Raw genomic sequence first — 13,471 nt, 5'->3', positions numbered from 1 at the left:
AATTTATCTTAGATATCTTAGATAAGAGCATCCCTGCTACTTACAGCATGTGATGGAGAAGTTTGAACCTCAACAGCTTTAGCTGTGAACTTAGTCATGTATGTTACACGTGTTCTCCATGGATTAGTATGGCTTGGTATACCAAAATCACGTATGTGCCATCTGTGTCAGTAAAGAGGCAATAGGGGGGATACAGGGTTTTGTTTTCGTTGGATTTTTGCTCCTTCAGCTTATTCCGTGTACAGGGCTGGCTTAAACCATGCTTAAAAGATAACCCAGTACCCTACACGGTGTTACTAAGGCCTTAATTGTGCAGTCCTGTTTAAAACATGTGCCTGCTTGAATGATTGTGCTTGCCAGAGTGTGCATTCATCAGTACTGCTCTACTAGTTCATGGTGATCACAAGGTACCACAAATACCATTTCATAGCAAGAGAGCATAAAATAAATCATTCTATAAACTCCATATTGGATTAAGGTTGAAAATGAAGAATATGGGAATGTCGCATGAGAAAAATGTACACTTTGTCCTATGCATTCCAATGTGAGAAGCTTGTTCTGTTACAAGAACTCCAGTTATGGTCTGTTGCCTGTGGTCCATGATGATCCAGCAGAGTGTGGTGTGAATTACAGGCAGCTGAAAATACTGTGTGTTGTTTGGGTTTTTTTAAGATGGCCTAGGAACTCCTATGTGTGTTTTTGTTTTTAATTCCAGAGAAGCAGCTGGAAAGCTTAAACAGCTATAAGGTATCACCAAGTTCACCCAACAGTTTGGACGGAGCAGACTTGTCCTCCATTGACGCCATGATGTCAGCAGTGATGAATGTGGGGAAGATTGCTGAAAATGGTGGGAATTCTCAAAATGTCAAATCCCCCTCAAAGTCTCCTGCACCAAATCGGATTGGCAGGAGGAACCAGGTACGTAAACTTAAATGTAGGGAGGGCAAAGGGGAGACAAGCAGCTGCCTAGGAAGTGATAAGATGTTATTTCTGTTTCTTTGATTGTTTTGCCTTTTTTCCCTATACCAGTTGTTTCTTGCCTCTGCCATTGTTCCTCTATATTTTCTGGTATCTCTGCAGACCATAACTTAGAAAACTGGGTCTGCTTGCTTGGATTGACATGTAAAACATTCGAGCACAAGCTCCGGTGCCATGCAATGTGAGCTGGTCTAGCAGATGCCCCTAGCAGCAACAAAGTCACCAAAGAATTGCCATTTTGTCTTGCTGCATCCCTTCTCCAGGCTCTTGCATTCACATAATCTCAGGAGAAGCGTAGCTGCTCCACAGAAGATTCAAGTGATTTATGGTTAAAAATGGTTCTGGAACAAAACATTCATCAGGATACTCCGTTCATATGTGTAGTGTAAGGTGCCCTTAATTTCCTTATTAATAAAAGAAATATTGCAGAATGCTTTGTATTAATTTTGCAAAGTAAATATATGTAGTTTTTATCAGGGTTTTTCCATTTACCAATTGATGGCATCAGCTGATAGCAATATTGATTTAAACAAGTGAAAAGAGAGAGTCATATCAGTTAAGCTGTGGTTATTTATATCTGTGTTTTTCTCCTGCTGGGCCAAGCTCCAAAGAAGGTGCTGCAGAATATCAAGAAAACCCCCAAATCCTTGTGGTCATTTGACTTAGAGCTTGAGGTGAAGCACAGAGATTTTGTAAATGAATCGAGATGTAACAGGGACCAGAAAGGTTGAGAGGCATGTCTCATGTGATGTTCCTATAGTAGTTTATTAATAGCTTGCTGAGTAGCTGCCCAGTTGCCAGACTTGTGACTTGTCTTGGATTTTTTAGCATGAAAGGAGTTAAAAGCTATTAGCTGTAAATGGACATCCTTAAATGAGGAATGGGCAGTATACAGACAGCTGTGTTTGTGGGATTCTCTTGTCTAACACCTGGCTCTAAGGTTTATTTACAATGTTCTCACTTAGGGGCTGCCCTGGTTCCTTGATTTCATCATGCAAAGTGAGGCACTGGAGTCCAGACCAGTCTCAGGGCAGTGCTGTTACACAGCTGTCCACCGGTACAGCATGTGGTCTGGCTTCAGGGAAGTTTATTAGTGTTGGTGACCTTTATTCCACCTGGTATTTCAGTGGGCATCGAATCAAAGGAAGCTCTAGAGTAAATGTGACAGGATTAAGAGGGATTCTTACAGCATAAAAATAAACAAATACATTGAAAACGTAGTAAATAGTCTATTTGTCTTTAAGCTGAAAGATTGTTAAGGCCATAGGGGCAAATGGCTACATTACTGAGAAAATAGAAGTGGGATGTGAAATACTAAGTGGGTATCAGTCTTGTTAGCAGACTCTAATACACCAAATTTCCACTTTCAGCAATGAATTGTTTTAGTGTGTAGCAGTGCAGGGATCTCAGATTCTGGTCAGAATATGCCCCTTATTATAATTTCAAGGATAATAACAGCTGATTTTCTGGGCCTGACTGCTGTTTCCCATGAGTTGGCAGCGAAACATTTTGCCCTGAACCTTTGTCCCAAAGTCTATGGTTCTCTTTATAACACTGACTTTATCTTGGCTGCTGTCTACCCATAGTCTAATAAGCATGTTTTCACATAAGCCTGTATGTATTTTAACTTCTCATTTGCTTTGCTCTTGAAGAAAATAAAAAGTGTGACAGAGGTGGTTTTTTGGGCTGGAGAAAGACAGGCTTAAAGCACAACTCCAAAAGCATTTGCCATCAGTTGAATGCAGAGCAGTTGTGCCAGGTTGACTTACTAAAGGGAGAGTAGCTGACAAATGAGCTGCTAATTTTATCTTTCAGTTCAAGAACTGTGTTTTCACCATCTTGGCTCTGTGGGGTAGCTGAGTGCTGTGTTTTAAATTGGTGAATGGGGGTACTCTTACAGTGGGGATGCTAATGTTTTTTGGTCTGGATTGGGTTAGTCAACAGATTTGCTTGAGCTGTGTTACGGTATGCAGCATGTAGCCTGTCTGACCACTGGAGAAAGTTTGGGTTTTAGTTAATAATAAACCCTAGATTCAATACTAATCTGCTGTGGCTGAGCTATAGTGTGTTTCTGATCTTTGCTTCAAGGTGAACCAGTAATTACTCTATCTTCTGTTAATTTGCTGATTTGCAGAGAAGGCAGTCTGGAAAGCAGGCTTTGGAACCATCAACTGCATCATGTAGAACTGCAGCACTCGTTTAAAGAGAAGGGGGGCAAAAAGCCAGTAGTGGGTTGATAATTTTGCAGAAATAGCCTAGGGATTAAACATCATCTAAACTGTCAGCATGTATGCAGGGATTTTCCTCACAGCACAGTGTGTTTGTTCTCTGTCTTGAGCCAGGTTTTAACAGGGTGCAGTATAATTGGAGCTGAACATTACTCCACGGTCAGGTTGCGTATAGTAAAATTAAAGTTGTATAAGTAGGATGGAATGAATGTTTGTGAATTACATGTTTGTATATAAAAAATGGGGGAAGGGCACTGAGATAATGCATTTTAATTTTCTTTGAGTGTTCAGACTTCATAATGGCAGCCTTTCTTGCTTTCTTTCTAATGTTTTGCAAGTGCTAGTACATTAGATCTTGGCCTGTATGTGTGGTCTACAGTGATTACCTTTGGGATGTAGAGGCTAAAATATAGTTGGAAAAACATGTACAAGCAAAAGAGTGGGGAGAAGTGGGAGAACCTAATCCTTTCATTTTAGAAACAAAGTCTCAAGACTCATTTTCTTCAGGCAAAATGGTAAAATGGCTCTTCATCCATGTCCACAGGTCACAGAAGCTTTTGCAAAATTATTATGGCCCTGTTTTTGAAAACCAAATGTAATACAGGGACTCTCTAGAACGGTTCCCCAAATAATGCAGGAGGGGATATGTCTTTATTGAGACATAAAAAAATAAGTTTTCTAACACTGTGTCAGCATCTTGCCATCCTAATGTGCCAGAGACTTTGTCACAGAGACTTGGGTTAATCATTCTCAATGTTCTTTGTGAATGCTGGTGTCTGACAGCCTGGAAATGGTTGCTTCTGAGTTGATGAGTTTGGAATATCACTGGGGGAAGAGAATTATACAGAGAGAGGAAATGCATAGACACACTCATACCCATTTACTTGCAGCTAAAGAGCTGCTGAGAATGGATTCTGCTTTTTGCTTGTTTTCAGGCTTTTACTAATGATACTTAAGACAGCCAGCAAAGAACTTCAGTAGGAAATAACACTTGGCATAAAAAATATGCTTTCCCATTGGTCATTCAGAGATGTTTTTTGTACTGTCTTGTCACTGGAGGTGTGCATCATTCTAATGGAAAACTGAGTTTAATTTTGAGTGCCAAATCATCTTCATTTTAATATATAGGCATTGGTGCATAAGCCATGCCTGGCTTTCTGGTGAGGCTGTGAAAATGCCCTTTACATCATCCAGTAGCCATCCTTGTGGACAAATTGAGGCAAACAGCTTTGGTTCCTGCAAGAGTGCCATTTCATCCGTGGCTGGAACAGGGGTGGCTTTGCTCAGTGTCTCAAGGGCATACTTAAATCAGGTTGAGCTCTCTTGGTCGACTGCATTGTTTGTGCTTGTGGTTTGACCATGGTTTCTCCTGATTCTCACCTGGGCGGAGAATGATGGGGTTCATAATGTGTTCTTTAAGAGTCACGTACATTCCTGCATTGTCACCTCTTTCTTGCTATGATCTCATCAGATATTGCAAGCTTCAGAAGGGTGGGGCCTGGCTGGTGTGCCTGGATGGGGTGCTTCCAGCAGAAACACAGGATGCTAAAGGAAATGGTGCTGGTGATTCAGTAAATGCCACTCTTCCTTCTGAGTCAGCCATGGAGCAGAACATACAGCCCCTACAAAAGGGCACCAAGATAGTGCCTTGCTGTCAAGATGGGGTGGAAAATCTGAAGTTCTGACAACTTGTGCTATTAAAAATCTTTCGGAAGAATAATGATGTTTTCCCATATATTCTGACGGTATTCCAGGAATTACTTTCTGCTCAGCTAAATTCCTCCTGGCAGTTTGAGCTCCTTGCAATTGCCTTCACTTCCTGTCCTAAACTGCTACTGCTGAGTGTCTGTGTGCTGTTAAAACAGCTGCTGTACTTCTATGGTAGTTGAAAAGGCCTGTTTACAAATTCAGAAGTTTCTGAAACTTGCTTGAGGGATCTATCAGATGATAAATGTATAAATGCAAGTTATTCTGTTAGCAGTGGCCTTTAGTACTTGGGATAGATTATGTTTTTCCACCCTCATTACTGACAGCTTTCTAGTCCTTTTACATTGATATTCCTTCTGATTGTTTTGTTCCCTTTTGTCCACAGGAAACAAAAGAAGAGAAGTCTTCCTATACCTGTCCTCTGTGTGAAAAGATTTGCACTACACAGCACCAGCTAACTATGCACATTCGTCAGGTATGCCCACAACCAGCTCTTGATTTCTTACTTCTATTAAGAGTGTTTCATCTGCCAAGTTGCATTTTGCAGTGGTGAAAAACAATTCCATGTGTAAACCAATGAAATGCTTCCATTGTTTTGCTTTTATTTTTGCCTTCCCTTGAATTTTCTTTGAAAAGCACACCCCACAATCCTAACCCTGAGGTGGGTAATTTTCCTCCCTTCCTTGCCTGGCACTCCACCCCCCACCCAGTGGCTCAAACAAGGATGTGTGTCCTGTTCTGCATAGCTTAAGGTATCCTAAAGATCCGGAAAACCACTTCCATCGTGAGGCCTAAGTCCTGTTTCATTATCCTGTTTGAGTATAGATCTTTTTACTGGTCATGCAAATTAAGAAGCAGGAAGACATAATTTTTTAAATCATCTCAGTGTAGAAGAGCCTCTACATATCTTTCACAGGATATAGCAGTTTTGGGAGGCTTTTTTTTTTTTTTCTTCTTCACTGAATAATGCACTTTTTTGTCAGCTACAGGCCTGTTCTTGCTCCTCCTGAAATATATGCATACTTAATAAGGAGGTTTGCCCTTTTCTCTAGCAGAAGGTTCTGCTTTGGATGCTATGGTGTAGTTGATGACTGGCTTCACTATTTCAGTTTTTCCTCCTGTACTGTAATTGTTACTTAATTATTTTTTTCTTACTCTCCTGGAGTTTTTTGGGGGGGCTTTTTGTATATGAAGAAATCTTCAAGTCTCTGAATGCAAGTAAGAAAGAGTGGTAGTACATCTAGCACAGTAGCTAATGGCCATAACTTGACCTTGTAATGCATTCTTGAGGAAATAGAAGTCTGTGTGTACACTCAGAAGCAGTTTAGTTTTATTGTCTTACTATGCAGTAAGTTTAAAATAAATATCTTTAAAGAGTATTTGTTTTTAAGTGTCCATCTTCTGCTGTGAAATTCATAATTCCACCCTCTTTCCTTACCACTCATACAACCCCAAACCACTGCATAGTTTAAAGTATCCCAGGGTACCATTTGTCTGATGGGTTGTTGCTGAGTCCCTCTGTATCCTGTTTTGCTGCAGACCCAGCAGAAATGCTGCATTGCAGGCTGTATGAATAGTTTCTTGTGCTGCTGGTACATTAAGGGGTTAAAGATGAGGGGGGAGGAGGGGGGCTGGAGTTGAGGGAGGAGGGCTGGGGTGGAGAGGTATCTACAGGGCACACCTTCATATAAGGTATTGTGCCAAGAGGCTCTTTAGAGTTGCTTAATTTAAGATGTTCATAGTTCTTGCTGATATTTTACTGGCACTTCAGAAGGGGCATTCAATGAAAAAAAAATCATTGCTTTCTCCAGCATAACACTGACACTGGAGGGACAGACCATTCCTGCAGCATCTGTGGAAAGTCTCTGAGCTCAGCGAGCTCCCTTGATCGCCACATGCTGGTGCACTCAGGTGAAAGGCCTTATAAATGTTCAGTATGTGGACAGTCCTTCACCACCAATGGAAACATGCACAGGTGAGTGCTGATCGTGCCCCAGGAGTTTGGAAAGGATCACAGCATAGGGGGCTGTTTTGTTTCCTTGGTGGGACTAGCAAGCTGACTAATGACACTTGGGCAGGAAATGTGGAGTATCTGTGACCTACAAATGTGGCATAACACACACTACAGCTACTAGGATGCTTAAGTAGTGGGAGGAAATCAGAATTGAGAAAGATCTTCTAGCTTTCTTTAAGTATTACCAAGAGTTGTTATAGCTTTCTTTTTTTTTTTTTTTTCAGTAGTAGTAGTATGACAAATGGATTTTTCTCAGGGGATAAAAATATATAGCTAAGCTTCTAATTTCGTAGCTTCAGAATCATGGATTCATCTGGGGTTTTGTTGGTGTTATGTACTTAGGTATTCAAGTGCCATCACGAAGATGCCTCTTCAGTATTGTTTTTAAATACATACATCAATATTTGTTTGCACTACAGACGACTTACTGCACTATAGGTCTGGCAAATTCTCTGCAGCTCAAATTTTCAAATGCAGTTTCCCTTGTAGGGATGTAACAATATGTACAGTAGTCAACTGAGGAAACAAAATGTTAAAGCACATGGATTTTCCTTCTTCTCTCTCATCCCTTGATTAACTATTCATTTATTTGCATGGGTGGAACATCTCAGAACTGATTAAGACTTCATGGGTTCCCACATAGCTTTAGTCCCCATATCAAAGAGTTTACAACCTACAAAGAAACTGTAAGATGGGTGGAGGAAAAGAATATTGCTTACAAGCATAAGGTTTTAACCGTGACAGAAGCGGTAGTTACCAACTGGTTCTTTGTGGAAAGGAAGACGTCTTGTTTCCCTTGATTGTTACCAATAATTTTCCAAGCAGTGTGCTAGAGGTGGAATGAAGGGGTGATTTTGATGACAGTAGGAAAGATAACATAATCCTGCACAACGGGAGCAGTACCTGCCAGCAGCGTTACCTTTTCTGTATCATTTTGCTCGCATTAAACGCTTGGGTGAAAAGAGAGGGAATGCAGTTTTGTAATTTCATATTTATTTAATTTACAATTGATTGGAATTGGGGAGATGTGGAAAGATAGATAAAAATGAGAAGGGAAAACCACAAAGAGATACTGGCCTTGGGCACTGAATAAATCACACATCTGACTCATCTGACCAGAGGTGTTGTGAGCCACGTTTGCCAGGTCGGGTCATTACTCTGTGTGACGTGTGGAAGGCAGGGCCGCTGCTGAGTTGCAGCTGATGCCACTGTCAGTATCCAAGGGTGACTTCCAGTGGTGGAAGTCTGGGATGGTCAGTCACTTGTGTCTGGGCGGCTTTCTGAAGGACTGTTCGTGTGGTTTATTTGGGTTTTTGCTCACTGGTCATCTCTTACGCTCCCTTAGAAACAGGAAAGGGAGGCTTCCCCTGAAACTTGACTCCAGACCTATGAGACACTGATGTAGTCATCTTTGCTTATGCAGGTTTCCCTGTATATCAGCTCTTACTGTAGCAAATTTATAGCCAGAATTGCCAGACTCAGAGACTTGCCCAAAAGAAGTAGAGATGAGAACTTTCTGATGAGAAGATAGTTTGGTATTAATTTTTTCTCTTAATAAGATGATGCCTGAAATTACCGGGATGGAGTTCTGTATTTACTGACAGCGCTAAGAAGGACCTAAGTTCATGCAAGGGAAATCTTGATATTAGAAGTTTCCTTGTCTTATAGGTCCCTGTTGGTTCTGTCAAGCTCCTTCCTTCTGCAGCAGCAGAAGGCTCTTCCTGAGCTTGGTATCTCTGCAGTGAGTGACCCCAGACCCATGACAAGCAAAATTCTGAGCACACTGAAATGTGCTGGTTCTGCTAAAGGAGAGTTGTGGTTGTCAGATTGTGCCTTCTGGTCTTTCTCAGTGAATAACCTTTTCTTGTTGCTAAAACTGACTGTAATGCTGGATCTTGTTGCAGAGGGAAAGCATGAATGTGCAAGTAGGCAGATGAGGATAAATGCAAAGTGAAATCAAATTTTTTATCTGGTGCTATGGCATACTCACAAGGAAGATGTTCATTTTGCCCACCAGTACCTCCTTCTGAAACAGGTATTTCTGGTCTAAGATGGTCTGAAGTAAATTTCATTTTCAGGCATCTCAAATTTAGCTGGAGCACCATGTCCAATGGACTGTCAGTACCGTGGCTGAATGCATCTCTCTCAAAACTGCTCCTGCCTCAGGATTCCGGAGCAAGGACCTGTTTTCCAGGTCCTGCCTCATGTGTAACTCCTGCAGGCCACATCTGTGGTGGTGCTGTGTTTGTTCTTTTGTACCAGCTAGATAATGCAAGTCCATCTTTCTCCTCTTTTATTGCTCTCTATTTTTGTGCTACAGTATCTAAGTAGTGACAGATGTATGTCCAAACCAGCAAAAAAATAAATTCTTATGTTCCCCTGGTAGCATGCATGGTAGTATCCCTGGACTATTGCACAACATGGGGTCAGAGGGAGGAGTTACTGGTTCAGAAGAAACCTGTGATGTGCTGTTAAAGAACCAATGTAACTTGTGAAGGTCCTGCAGGAGCTTCCCAGGATTTAACACCAAATATGCTTAGTTTACAGGAGAGGAGCGAGGGAGAAGGTGGTCTTCTGGTATCTGAATTGGGGAAAAAATGTGTGAGCTTATGCCATGGCCACCCTCTCTTCTCTTTTTTCCCCTCTGCCATTTTCTGGCTCTTATTTACATGTCTATCCTATTCTTAAATCCACACTTTTAAAAGACCTTTTAGGGAAAAAAGTTCAATGAAATGGTTTTGTCTAGGGAAATACTGTGCCATGGTAGTGCTTACTGCTGTTCCATCACAGAATGAAATTTCTGATATATCTTTCAGCCTCAAAGCAGTCACATCATTAGACATTCAGCTGAGCAGAGGAGGGAAGGATACAAGTTTTGATTGCTTTTTTTGGTTAGAAAATTATTACCGATGTTGTTATACTCTCAAGTGCCAACCATCTCCATCAAAAGTATTTTTTCGCTACCTTCACTTCACCAAGGGAGAAAAAAACTCCAGAGCTCTTACTTGATGGTCTTTTACATTACAGTAAAACTGTGCAGCAGCCAAACTTTTTGTGGAGTGAGTGAGAACACTGTTTCCTGCACATCTCTTCCTTGAGTTAGTATAGCTATGCTGGGGTGTTGCATGTCCTCTTCACTTGTGAAATCAATGCTGGCCTTCCTGACTCCCACAATACATGCAACACTTCATTTGTAAATGAGTCATAGCCTCTCACATGAAGCCCAATTTCTTTTTGTTGTGCTCCTTGGCTCCTCGTCAACAAGTTAAGTTGAATGGGCACAGCAGACTGGGGTGGAGGGGAAGGCTCTCTTGTGCAATACTAGTCAGAAAAAGAGGTTAAAACCTGCCTCCTTTTCTGACCAGTGTGACTCTTGGCCAAGATTTTCAACAGGGAACCTTGAGCCCAGGGTATCTCAGAAAACTCTCTTAGAGGCTGCCAGGCTATTCAGGAGTGATCTGAGCCTTCTGTGGGGACAGTCACATTTGGAGAGAGCAAAGGTCTCTGGAGAGTGCTCCATGTCCAGAGCAAAAAACTGATTTTCTCATTCTTTCTGATGTGCTCTCAGACTGTCTGCTGCTCCTACCGTTTGTGGAGGGTTGGTGCAATCTGATAAAACAGCTCAGAGATCTGTTAGAGCCTGGTATCAGCATCAGGAATTGCTCTGGAGAAGACCAGGAGATGATACTGATTTTTTCAGAGTTTTCTTTATAACCAGTATTGGAAAGAGCAAGTCTTCTTGGAAATAGCAAGCCTTCTAGAATCAGGAGCTGATTAGGAATTTAGGCCCTTTGTTTTCATGGGGCTTTTTAAGAATCTAGAGGAAGGAGTTAGATCACAGTAGTTTTGAGATTTAACATTCCTGTAACTGTCACTTGTAATGATCAGTACGTAAGAAAATCAGCAATTTAGGATACACCTCACCCTTTGCTAGAGAGACAGACCCTGTAGCTTTCTCTCAGTCACAGTGAATTAAAGTTGAATACTCATATCTCCATCAGGAGCATAAATATATGGAGGGGAAGGGGGTGTGTAAAGAGTTTCTGTAGCTAAGAGCTGGGGATTTCCAGTATACTGTCTCCACTCAAAAGATTGCAACTGCTAAAGACTTTCCCAAGGTTTTCCATCTGTACTGTCATAGTAACTCCTTAGGGAGCTTATCTGTGAATAATCCCAACTCCAAGAAGCCCTTTTGTCATGGGCTGTGACACCAAATAGGAGGTTCCAAGTCTCTTACTCCATCTCTGCCACTGCCTCTCCCCAAAATGCAGACAGAGGAGTTAGGCTGCTGCTGTGGTTTGTGAGCATTAGGAAGGGACCTTGAGGTAGAGAAAAAATTTTACTTGACTTACTGTGTTGCATTCAAATAGAACATGCATCAGCCTTCAGTGGAAAGGGCGATGCCTCCACTTGCTCCAAAAGTAATTCCTCTGGGGGTAGGATACTTTGCCAGCAGTTCCTTTTCCATTTCTGTGACTAAGGATAGTCTGAGCCTATCACTTTAAAGTCACATTTTCCTCCCTGCCAAAGACATGCTCTTCATGCAAAATGTTAATGGAATATAAATGCCAAAAGGGAGGCGAGAAATGACCTTCCTGCCAGTTTCCAGTGGGAAGCTATTAAAGGCTCTGTGGCAAGTATGAAAAGAGTAAAAGGATAATATACGTGTTTCAGCCACAGCTTCCCCAGCTTGGTAAACGAAGGAGCATTGTCCATGGCTGGTTTTCTCCAGACTGTTCATGTAAGTCTGGTAATGCAAACTAACTAAAGAGTTTCATTTGGAACTAAATGTACCAAGTGTCTACCTTCTTTCTCTTCTTCCATTCCTTGCCCCATACATGACAAAATTATTTAGAATGGCTTTTTATTTACATCTTGCTTAGGTACTTGTGTGCTGTTTATGTACCATCTCAGGAGCAGGTCTCAAAGTTTGGGGATTTTTTTTTTTTTTAATTTTTTTTTTTGGCACATGTGAAACACCACATGCAACAACCACATGCAGAAATCTTTGAAACTCAGATTGGAAGATCTGGATCACAGAAGCTATGCTCTGAAGCATTCTTACAAAGGGTCCTATCAAAGAAGGTATTTTTTCTTTTAATTAAGAAGGCACTTTCATTTCTCGATCTTACTTTCAGTACTAGATAGTTTTCCCAAACTTCTGATTTTAATACGCTGTGGAGAGAGAAACAGCTGTCTTTTTAATCAAGGTACGGTACTATTCTGATGTTCAAGTCTTTCTGAAACAACACTTTATGTGTGCACCTGTGTGTTGCTGACTGAGTTTCTTGATAAAGACAGAAAATGCACATGCTGGAGAGTAATCTGTGAATTCTGATGTTTTAACTGGCCCTCTTTGCTGGCACATGAGGAGCGTGCACGTCTGGAAGACTCTAATGCACTGCTCAGAGAATGAGTGTTGGACCCTGATAAAGGCATAGGGCTTGAGATGCATACACTTCAAAGGTTTCCCTGCTCCCTTTAGCAAGAGTCAGTGTGTCATGGGCAGGCATGCACACAGGCCACCTGTGACTCTGCAAATGTCCAATAGGCAGTGTCTTCAAAATCTGGCTGAATCTATCCTCTCCCTGCATTCCACCTGTGAATTGCTCCCATGTTATTTATGGCATTGGCCTGCTTCCAGTACGTTGTGTGTGCTTTGTGGGGTGCAGCGCAGTAACAATGCCCAGCCTCTAAGTACAAATAGGATCTCTGTAGTCCAGCACGTGCAGGCTGGCATTTGCTTAAGATGGGAGTTTTGGAGGCAGAGCATAACTGCATAAATGTGATGAAGACCTTTTTTATTTCCCAGAAGAGGGGAGGAACTGCCTTGGTTTGCTTTCTGGTGGTTTGCAAGTGGAAATTTGGTGTAGCTTTCAAAAACTGAAGGTACAAGATCTTGAAGCTAAAAACAAATAGCCAAGGAGCTCGCCACACAGAAAATGATTGACACTTCACACATGTGAAAAGGCTGTCCCTCATTGTCTTGCACAATAGAAATGTCTCTTTGGTCATCTCCTAAGGAGCTTTTATTTCAACATAGTAATTGGTAAGCAGTGCTCTTAAATATTAAGAACCAGACTGTACTACAGGCTTTTAAATCCATCTCTTATATGTGAGGGGATGATTTAACCACTGTCAGCATGCTAGTGAAAGATAAGCTTCAGCAAATGCAAGTGCCCTAATTCTTCAGCAGGGATAATGAACACAAAGGACTAACTTCTGCTTCTAGTAACTGATGACTGTAGTTGTGGGATGCAGGTGAGATGTGATAGCTGTTTTGCTTTTCTCTGCAGTTAAAAAAGTTTGTTACATTTTTTACTAGCATGTTTTGTAAATAAGGAGGGGGAAACAGGTGGAGGGAAGCTTTTTGGCCTCTTGGCAGCAGATAATATCCAGAATATGTGTTTTGTGTTCTGCTGGGACCCCCATGTTTTGCAGAAAATTAAATTAGGAGGAAAGGAAAGGAAAGGAAAGGAAAGGAAAGGAAAGGAAAGGAAAGGAAAGGAAAGGAAAGGAAAGGAAAGGAAAGGAAAGGAAAGGA

At 41.5% G+C, this 13,471-nt stretch overlaps 1 protein-coding gene across 9 annotated transcripts in view; it reads left to right on the top strand.

Annotated features, from left to right (window-relative positions):
• RREB1 (ras responsive element binding protein 1) overlaps positions 1 to 13,471 on the top strand; it is a 122,470-nt gene that overhangs the window by 57,606 nt on the left and 51,393 nt on the right. For all 9 annotated transcript variants that reach the window (XM_015617439.3, XM_015617440.3, XM_015617444.3 and 6 more), the window contains 3 exons: positions 716 to 918; positions 5,299 to 5,388; positions 6,725 to 6,888. In XM_015617439.3, coding sequence (XP_015472925.1) covers positions 716 to 918; positions 5,299 to 5,388; positions 6,725 to 6,888 — 457 coding nt within the window. The remainder of the gene's footprint in view (positions 1 to 715; positions 919 to 5,298; positions 5,389 to 6,724; positions 6,889 to 13,471) is intronic.

The sequence above is a fragment of the Parus major genome, chromosome 2 (assembly GCF_001522545.3).
Source record: "Parus major isolate Abel chromosome 2, Parus_major1.1, whole genome shotgun sequence".
In the NCBI taxonomy this organism is placed as follows: domain Eukaryota; kingdom Metazoa; phylum Chordata; class Aves; order Passeriformes; family Paridae; genus Parus; species Parus major.
This window is presented reverse-complemented; position numbering and strand designations above follow the sequence as displayed.